The following is a 10503-nucleotide window of genomic DNA, read 5'->3' as shown; positions in this document are numbered from 1 at the left end:
CAGCCCCGGTGGCTCCGCAAGTTTCTGATTCCTCCGGAGGCGGCGAAGATCCGGGACCTGCGGGAAGAAGAGGCTGCGGTGAGAGACAGTGGGGGGGGGGGGGGGGGGGCAGCACCACTTCCACCCCCCCCAAACCGTGAAACCGGGGGGGGGCACCCCAGGATCCCCGCCCCCCCCCCAGCTCCTTCCACCCCACCCCACCCCGGGCCCGGGATGCGCCGGGGCTAAAATGGAGGCCCGGGATGGGCTGGGGAGGGGGGGGGAGGTTCCTGAGGGGGGGTCCCCGCCTCGCACGGAGCCCCCCCGAGGGGCTCAGCCCCCCCCCCGGTACCGCGCCCCCCCCGCCCCGCCGCGGCCCGGCCCGCTCCCCGCAGCCAAGTTGCGGGAGGCCGGTGGGGAGAAGGGGCAGGGGGAGGGGGGGCGAGGCCGGGAGCCCCCCCCCTCACAGGAGCCCGACCCCCTGAGGGGGGTGTGGGGGGGTCCCGCATCCCGGCCCCCCCCCCGCCCCGCACCACCTCGCCCCGCACCTACCTGCGCCGCTCAACCAGCCTTGAAGTGGGGACCTTCCGCCCTCCCCCGCCCCCATTGGCTGAGCGCGGGGCATGCGCCCACCCCATTGGCCGCCGCCGCGTCAATCAGCCCCCTTGGGGGCGGGGCCCGGCCGGTGATTGATGCGGGGCCGCCGCTCGCCCCCCGCCCGCGGGGGCCGGGACCCCCCCCCCTCCTTTAACGCCCCCCCCCCCTCCCCTCCACGCTCCTCCGGTGCCCCCCCCTCCCCCACTTCGCTCCGTGCGCGCCCCCGAGGCGCGCCCCCGAGGGATGGGGAGCGCGGGGGGGGGGCCGCAGAGCGGGTCCCGGCCTGGCCCCGCCGAGGGGGAGGCCCGGGGGGGTCGCCACGCGCGGCCCCCAGCCCCGTCCCGCAGCCCCCGGGGGGGGCGCCAGGCCCCTGTGCCCTGGGTGAGCGGTGACACCAGGCCCCGGGGGGACACCGCGCCGGGTGGCCTGGGTGGCAGCAGGGCCCTGTGCCACTGGTGACATGGCCCCATATCCCACAAGTGACACCAGGCCCCTGTCCTGTCGGTGACACGGCTTCCTAGGTGACTGCTGACACCAGGTCCCTGTCCCACGGGTGACACGGTTCCTGTCTGAACAGTGACTCCAGGCCCTTCTCCCACGGGTGACACCAGGCTGATGTCCCACAGGTGACAGAAGGCCCCTGTCCCACAAGTGACACCAGGCCCCTGTCCTGTTGGTGACACCGCTTCCTAGATGACCAGTGACACCAGGTCCATGTCCCACGGGTGACACAGTCAGGAAGTCTGAACAGTGACTCCAGGCCTTTGTCCTATGGGTGACACAAAGCTGACATCCCACAGGTGACACCAGGCTGATGTACCACAGGTGACAACAGGCCCCTGTCCCACAGGTGACATGGTTTCCTATCCGGCCAGTGACTCCAGGGCCTTGTCCCACAAGTGACACCAGGCCCGTGTCCTGTAGGTGACACAGCTTCCTGGCTGAGCAGTGACACCAGGTCCCTGTCCCACAGGTGACATCTTTTCCTGCCTGACCAGTGACACCAGGCCCACGTCCCACAGGTGACACCAGGCCGCTGTCCCCTCGGTGCCCGTGCCCTGCACCCAGGGGATGCAGGAGGGGTGAAGCAGGGAGGGAAGAGCCAAGAGAGGGACAGAGCAGGGACACAAAGGTGTGACAAAGCCACGTGGAGCAGACATCACTGGGGCCTCCACCCCGAGCAGCCCCCCAGGACCAGCAGCCCCTGCACCTCCTGGCCAGGACAGCCCGGCCACTGCGTGCAGGTGGCACAACTCACCTGGGTCACCTCTGCTCTTTCTTTTTGCTTTTATCCATGAGCGGGGCTGGGGTTAACCCCACCAAACGGACGCCACATCCAGCAGGCTGAGGACGAGGGGAGCTCCTCGGCTTTTATCTGACGGAGCGGGGATCCCTAGGGCAGCGAGAGGACACCTGGATCATCCACGGCTTCTCAGGGACCTGTAGGTCTCAAACCGTTTGTCAGGAGACACAAGCTGCTATACCCACATGCCAGACGCCTTTCAGGAATATCACAATGCAGATATAAAAAGGGGCAGGCAGCAGTGGGGTGCCATAGTTATATGCCTGGTGCAATAACTCTCAGATTGCTTTACGCCACACAGGGAGGCTCCAAATGATGGCAGTCACAACCCCACCGCTCTGCCGAGCCACGGGCAGAGCCTCCGGTCCCCTGCGAGGAGAATTCCTGCTTGTTTGGGGCAGCAGCAATGCAGCCACATTTTAAAGCCAGCATCCTTCCAGAAAACAGAGCAGGGGATGCGTGCCCACCCAGCTCGGGGCAGAGAAGCAGCCGTCAGACCCCAGCGGGTTCCATTTCTAAATCCGTGTAGACACACACGAGAAACCAAACGAGGCAGAAATTAGCAGGCTGAGCCTCTTGTCTCATTAAGGTTGCTTTCCAAATGTCCCAACAACAAGGAATTTCTGTTGTTCCTCATGTATGAACCACAGGATTTTTTTTAAAAAGGAGATTTTTAACCAATAAATCATCTGAACAGGAAGACTGGCAGAAGGGAACTTGGGGCTCCTTCTTGGACATGGCTTTCCGAGGTAGTATTTTATAGACCTTTGAGTATTTTTTGATTGGTTTGCTTTTTTTTTTTTTTTTTTTTTTTTATGATCTGAGAGGTGTTTCTGAGACCTCTCTTACTGGTACCGTTAGGGTTCTTGAAAACCTCCTCATCCTTTAAGGCCCAATAAGACTGTCTGGGCCAGGAGAGCGGGTCCCATATGAGAAGGGGTCAGAGCATCACGAGAGCAGGGGCCAGGACGCCCAGACCCCGATGGAGCAATAAGGATCACAGCCAGAGCCACAGGTGGGATGCCCCCATTCTGTGATTTGTGCACCAGCAGGCGTGGGGTGCTGAGCATTGTGCTTGAGAAACACAGAAAATCCCCAAACCAACCCAACCCTGCTGAACACAGCCGGCGCTGCGGGGCTGAGCTGTCCCCGAGCGGGCAGGGCTGGTGCAGGGGCTGTTGGTTCAAGCAGGGATCGCCAGTTTCCATTGGAGCTGTTTCCACTGGGGGGCCTGTCACCCCGTGTGTGTTTTGGGGGGACCCTTTGGTCTCCCCGTGAAGCAGGGGCCACGGTCGGGTTTACCTTTTTCATGGAGGGGCTCCAGCAGGGGCGATGCCGAGGCGAGGCGCAGGATCTGGTCCCACTCTGCGGCAGGGCAGCATCTGCAGGGCTGGGAGGTGCCAGCCCTCCCCGGCTGGGGGCTTGGGACTTCTCCTGGGTCCATCTGGGTGCAGCCCCAGCCTTCCCCGTGCCCAGCCGGCCACACTCTCCTCGTCCCAAGCCATCCAGGCCGGGCTCACTGGAAACTTCCACAGCCAACTGCCATGGAACCGCCACAGAACCCACCGCCCGCTCCCAGCAGCGCAGGGCCCATGGGTGCTGCACCAACAGCCCCGCGTGCCCCAACCCTGTCTGGGGCACCCCACCGGTGGCACTGCCACCCCAAACAAGGGACCGGGTCCCCCCGCTGTCCCCATTCCCCAGGCTGCCACGGCAGGCAAGGAACAGCTCCCCGAGCTCATGCAACAGCAGGAGCCAAACTGAGACATCACAGGCTGCAAAAACACAGTTTTGAGAAGCTGATAGAGAAAGCAAGCGGAGGAAGCCTGATTCTCTGCATTAATATCATTTTAAGCCCTGCTCCTCTGAGGATCAGGAACTCTTCCTGCCTTAGAAACCCAGTTCTTCACACCATGCACAGCCGAGTCTTACAACCCCTCTCAAAGCAGCTCAGCTCAGTTAGGAAATGAACAACACATTTCAAGCAATATGGAAAATACCAAATTTCAAGCAAAATGAAAAATACCAAAAATTGGGCTCCTCTATCAAGTCTCGCTCAAATCAAGTCCCTAACGCTGACCGAGGGGCAGGAAACAGGGAGATGCTGCAGCAGCAAAGAACCACAGAGCAAAGCCCAACATACCCACACGAAGCTGTACACACTGAATGCCAAAAACATTCCCAAGCTGCAAAGTCCTGAGATGTTTCCAAGCCCTAACACGCGCTGCGTTGCTACCATTCAGTATCGCAGCTGAGTCAAATCTCATTTAAAAAAGGAAAAGCTTTGCTTTTCTCCGGAGGCACCTAAAGCTCAGCCAACCATCGACAAAGCTTCGCTTTGCCGCTAGGAAGCGTGCAGCCCGACGCACCCTGACTCGCCCAGAAGAGCGGCACAGGAAGAGCGACTCGGCTCTCGCTGCTGCGCGCAACGCGGGGCGGGAGGTCGGCTGCAGGAGCCGGTGTGGCCGTGCCCGGTGCGCAGCCATGGAAGGCCGGGTGGAAAGGCACGGAAGCAAAAAGGGAGGTGTAGGAGAGGGTTAATTTCAGTGCAACTTTTACAGCCAAACCCGGCTCTCAAAAAGTCACCGGATTAGGCTGACACAAGACCCAGTGCTAAAAGCTTTAATCCAAGGGTACCGTGCTTGCAGCAGGAGGGATTCCCCTGGAGCCTGCAGCTTTCCGCACATACTGACGAGCACACCTTCCTGGCAAGCCAAGGCTGTGACCATTTCTCTGGTGTACAGCGCTGTAGTTTCCTTCACCAAAGAGGAATAAGCTCTTGTTGGAGTAATTAATACAAAATGGTGTCAGCTGTGAATCCGGATGGCAGGTTTCCAGCAAAGGGGGCTGCAGGAAGAGCCCCAGGACACACGAGGTGGCACGGGGCAGAAAAGAGCCCCGGGCACCCAGCGGCTGCATCGCTGCGCCCGCAGAGCTCTCCCCCTCACGCTCTGAAGGCTGCATCCCAACACCCAGCCAAAGCACCTGCTGCTGAGCCTGCTTTTAAAAGTAGTTTATTTGGATTTTCCACATCCTTTAATGAATCGCAAATATATTAACAGAAAAGACTTTTTTTTCCCCCTAAGACTGTACAATTTCTGAAATAAAAAGTCAGGAAAGCAAAAAAAAAAAAAAAAAAGACAAATTACATTGTTTCAATGCAAATAGTACACACCACACCCACACTTTGCATTTTTCCATATTTTTGTTGTAAGAAAATGACAGTTTCCTAATTCTTTTCAGTGAACACCCTTGCCCAAACCTGGCTGCCAGAGTGCCTTCGTGCCCACCGCCCTTCTCCTCGCCCCTCTTCAAAGAGTAGCAAAACTTTGATTCAATACTAATTTTGTGCATCTATTTAGAAGGTAAAATAGCAGCGTGGTCCAAATGTTACTTGATATTCTCGGAGAAAAAAAAAAAGCAACCATTTATGATGTACATATAAAACAACAGGACAGTTTTTAAGTATTAAATCTTCAAGGTAGAATGAGTATCCTTTTAATACCCCAGCTGAATTAGGAACTCTTGCCAGGGTGTTGGAAATCTTAGTACAGTTGTTCACAATTTTCAGAGAAGGGAAAAAGCCACCTAGTTGCCTAAACCTCTGGTCCCCAGTTAAACAAGCAGCACGTCTTTTGGAAAAGTCACAAGAGCAGCACCTGTTTTTTTTTCAGATCTGAAAAGGATGGAAAAAAAGAAGTGTGCAATTTTGGGAGCTAGAAGCACTCAATGTTTCTTTAGATCTAAAGACAAAAGGCCCCCTGGCTTCAGCCGAGAGTCTTCTAGCTCCCGGGGAGAGGGAAGAAACTCCTGCTTTTTGCTTAGAAAACATCGGGAACCAAAAGGAAGGCAATTCACACATCAAGTGGTGGCACTCACACAAGTACTGCCTCCAGACCTTCTGCTGAGGTGTGGGGTGCTCTCAGACTCCTTGAGGAAACCTCACAAGGAACGCACGCCAAAGCTGTGGGCGCAGTGCATCTGGATGGAAAAACGATGTCATGACAGAGCCGGGGAACCCAAGAGCCCCACGAGAGCTTCACCGTTGGCACAGAACAGCCCTTGGGAAATGCAAACCCTGTGTTTTCCTCAGGGAGGACACACAAGGAAGGGAATCGCACCAGAACAGTGATCACCACAGGAAGCCGTGCAGGATTCAGCACACTCAAGTCAGCCAAAACACATCGTGGCTTCAGTTCATCCCCCATCCAGACACACATCGGGCTGAAGTGCATGGCCGAGGCACAAGGCTTCTTTCATATACTACCATTCCTCATTTTTTTCAAGTTTAATTTTCACACTATTAGGGGAGTTCGGGCCTATTTCTCTCCGCTTGTCCTCCTGCTTCCAAAAAAAAAAAAAAAATCAGAGTATTTCTGCACAGCACTTGTGGATTATTTTGCATTTGATAAAGGCGTCCCGGTGGCTCACAGCCAGAGAGGAGCCGTGACAGAACACGGGCCTGCTGTCAGACAAGGCTGCAGTTTTAAAAGCTGAAGTCCTAAAGGTAACTACACAACCCCTAAAAGAGATATTTAAAAAAAATTAAGATTGATGACAAATAGGTTGCTATGAAATTTGTATCACTCCCAATTTATTATGCATAAATTGCTCTTTAAAACTGTTTGTATCATACACTTTCTCTATCGCCACTGCATAAAGGGCACCAAGTGTTGCTGCAAAACGCTACAGAGAAAGATCCTTTTGGACTGGTTACTGTGGCATAGTTTTCTTCCCACAGCAGCAGCCTCAGTGGAAGAGGAAAGGGGTCTATGTTCCGACAGTGAGAAAGTACTCTAAGAGGCTTAAAGAACAGCTTAAAAAAGAAAGAATTGCACATTTTTGCACACTGCTTGGACCACACTTTAGAAAAGTTTTTAAAAGGACACTATCATAGCAATTACTTGATGCATTTGACTGTAAGGTTCTGATTATATTAAGGCTTCCACGGTCTTCCCAGTTTATTTGTTCAGAAAGACACAGGCGCTGTTGGTTAAGGGTTTGATGTTTCCACATTGAGTTGTATCTACATTGCTCTTTGATTTCGCCCTTTATTAATTTTTATTCTCACACTGGGAAGAACAAGTCATGGGGTAGATGAAAAAAATGAAGCAATGTGTTGCCAACTTGTTTCTCTGACGTACAAAGTAAAACATTGACTTTTAGAAACTAGGTGAATAAATTAATTCTTGGTTAGAACATGAAAGCATTCTGTGAAAGCTACGATTCTGCAATGTGATTCTCCTGCTACGTTTCCACTCCTGCATGTTTGCACTCTAAGTAGGGACACTGGGCATTGTACGTAGTCTGACACGCTCCCAGTCCTGAGCACGTGCATTGTATTTGTTCACGGGAAACACTGCAGCTTTAAGGTCATATACATTCCCTGGCATTTAAGTTACACTACAATATGCGAGAAAGTCTTTAACAGCCTGCATTTGTCAACACTGTCCTTGAAGAACTTGGAAATGAAGTTCAGCACTCTGCTTACCAAGAAAGAACCAAACTAAGACACATTTCTGGAAAAAGAACAAGACACTGCTTCATTAGTACTATCCCCGCATCTACTGGCTTCGTTACAGCAAACCACAAGTCTTTCTTCCGCGATATTTTTCCAGCAAAGGGGAGTCCAAAAACAGTATTTCCTCCTCAGTCATTTTCATAAACGTGTAAGAGCCAACTAGTCAGACTCAGTAGCAGCTGAATATTGCACTGCCATTAATTCTGGGTACAGTTTAAGTCTGAGTGGTGTACTCATGGTGTCAGTGGAGAATAATGACAATGCTGGCTCAGTGATGTGAAGACCCAGGATGCGAAGGAAGGGGAGAACACAACAGTACCAGTCACACACTCAAGCCCAGATACTGGCTTTTGGAGGTTAAAATTCATCGCTTTCAACTGCATGGAGCTGTGTGTCATCTGCATCCGTCATGCTGCTCTCTTGGGATTCATCTGTGCCAACTTTGGAAGAAAAACAGAACAACAAAACACAGAGTAATCAAACAGTACTAGGCTGCTTCACTACAAAAATTCTTATACAACCAACTCCAGCATGTTAAAAACACAGCAGCAGCGTGCTTGAACTTCATTAACAATGTGGAGCTGAGTTCCTGCCTTTGTCCCCTTCCCCCAAAATGCTTTTAGGCCATATGGCTTCTTCCTTGCAATAAGTCAACCCCTGTCAACTTAATGAAGGCTAAATAAATGCATTTAGAAAGGAATTAACATAATTCACTATGAAAACATACAGCCTAATTAAATGTCTTTTTAGATACCTTCTGTTAAATATCTGGAATTCCCGATGCCTGGCTAGGTAGAGATGGGTATGGAAGGTTCCAGAACTGCTTTAGAATTTTAACCCTACCGCTTTAGAATTTTAACCCTACCAACTCTTTTGAATCACACCAACTACTTAAAACGCTTACGTTTAGTTACCCACTGCATCAGTGCATCATGCCCACTCAATTCACAATCAATTAACATTAAATTAGAAGCATTAGACAGTCTCTAGTTGCTCTCTGCTTTCGTGACAAAAGCTACTGCATAAAACATCGGGGAAAAAATTGCTTTGAGTAAATGCATACAGAAGTTTCTCACACTCAATTACTCTGCTCACTCAAGCTCAGATGATGGCTGGCCTACAGCTTCCAGGAAAACTACTCAAAAACAGCAGAAATCTAAAGACAGCATGCTATGCACAGCATAAAGGAAAAATACATATATGAGAAGCTATCCTTAAATATTTAAACTTCTATACTAGTTTAAATTAGTACCAAGGTAAATATCTAATCATGGTTGTTCTTGACACACAGGAGTGCAACTGGGGTCTTTCTATAGTACAATTCAGCATATTATCATTTCCCAAATGACTAAGAGGCTTCATGTAGAGAAACACAGATGATTTTGCTGCTTTAAGGCAAACACTTCACAGGTTTCCTGCACAATAGGCTCATCAAGTTTCATGCTACAGAATTTAATAGCACAAAATATACTAGCCAACATGTTGTAAAGCAACTCTCCATTTATCTCACGTATCCTAAAAATGTTATTTAGCCGACACTGTGAAACTCATCTACATTATCTGAAGAGCCAAGGAAACTGAACTGTCTACACACAGCTTAAACATGGACATTGTTTTATTTCAGTTATGTTTATTGGACAATTTTTATTTATTTTTTTTTTTTTTTACTGCTCTGTGACTTAAGTGTTGCTCAGAAGTTCAAGTACTCTGTCTCCATCTTCTGGTCAGAAACACACTCAGCCCCCAGTAAGCCAGCATTCTAGGTTAGTCCAACTACAACAGCAGGGAGAAGAAAAGTCTGATACTTCAGGAAACACAGCGCAGGATAGTTCCCATTATTAAAAAGCACACTGTACACAGGATCAGTAAAAATTATGATATACAGTCACCATAACAACTTTTTCAGATGAAGATTTTGGATTGTAGAACATAGTATACATGTGTTTTGCTTTTTTTTTTTGTTTTTCAGAACTGCTTTTTCTTCTTCTTTGGAGGGAAAGAACTAAATGGCTTATTAGTATTTATTCACCACCATTTCAGTTTGTATCAGAGAGTTCAATATTTATGGCTATCCACTTAACATTACTCTGGCTTCACTGGAACTTAAGCTCACAACAACAGCTTTGAAAGAAGGGAGACATCTGGGCCATCCTTTTCTGTGGATTATTCCAAAGTAGTTCATTTGGGAACATTTTATTTACTCTTGGTTCAAGTGAAACTCTTTCACTGACTTCCTTTTTCAAAAGCTACCTTTGATATTTTCCAGACGATCAAAGATGTTTACCTAACATCCAGTTTATTTAATTTCTCCCAAAGCATCTATAGATAATTTTAGTTACCATTCACTTACATCGCATGATTTGATGCTTCTATGGGGGAAGAGTGGAGGCTGTAGGAACATTTTGTTCTTTCCTAAGATGGTATTAAGCAACCATGAGTTGTGTGACTTTACAGCATTATTTTTGTCCTATTCCATCTACGTATCCTAAAGAAAAGTCAATCCTTTCTCATAGGAAATCTGAAATAAGACATACCTTCTTCTGAATCAAGAACTGAAGTTTTTACCTGCTGAGCAGCAATGCTGAGTACTGTGCTTTACTTATTAAGTCTGGAATTCTTCCTACTTACAGACACTAGATGACTTCTAAGCAGGAATACCTTATTGAATGACAAATGGTTGGAAATACAAACCTGATTCATAGGGATAACATTCATTTATTTGCTCTTCTTGAGTTATTGGTTCCTCATCATCTGGAAGGTAACGCTTATCAATAGCCTCTTTAATCTGGTTATTGGCTCCTTTGGGATCTAAGTCCATCGCCCATGAGAAATTCATTAGGGCCAAATGTGTTTGACCCAGTTTTTTATAAACCTAAAATAAAAGCATAAGATGTTACATTTACAAGAAGTTGCTACTTGAAAGTGTGGACAAACATGAAGCCAGTTAACTAAGATTTTATGAAAAGCAATGGAGAGTACACGTAAGATTTATTATACAAGCCAAAAGGTAAAGAGAAAAGATGTGCAGAAAGAGCGTGCAAGTGTTCCTACTTAAATGGCCAAAAGGATTAAAGGATTAAAAGAAATTAGCAGCTGACAGATT

At 49.6% G+C, this 10503-nt stretch overlaps 1 protein-coding gene across 7 annotated transcripts in view; it reads right to left on the bottom strand.

Moving 5' to 3' along the window:
- Positions 1 to 6916: 6916 nt before the first annotated feature.
- The window catches only part of CDC27 (cell division cycle 27), a gene marked incomplete at its 3' end in the record, with an annotated part of 30705 nt that continues 27118 nt past the window's right edge, over positions 6917 to 10503 (bottom strand). For 4 of the 7 annotated variants that reach the window (XM_082779210.1, XM_082779211.1, XM_082779213.1 and 1 more), the window contains exons 18-19: positions 10092 to 10272; positions 6917 to 7840 (exon numbers count right to left, since the gene is read on the bottom strand). In XM_082779210.1, the coding sequence (XP_082635336.1) occupies positions 7758 to 7840; positions 10092 to 10272 (264 nt within the window). Of the gene's footprint in view, positions 7841 to 7983; positions 9174 to 10091; positions 10273 to 10503 lie in introns of those variants that run through there. The other 3 variants (XM_082779216.1, XM_082779215.1, XM_082779214.1) reach the window with 2 other exon arrangements.

This window comes from Aythya marila (genome assembly GCF_965140915.1).
Source record: "Aythya marila genome assembly, chromosome: 25".
NCBI classification, from domain to species: domain Eukaryota; kingdom Metazoa; phylum Chordata; class Aves; order Anseriformes; family Anatidae; genus Aythya; species Aythya marila.
The sequence above is the reverse complement of the archived record's forward strand: the minus strand, read 5'-3'. Positions and strand labels throughout refer to the sequence as shown.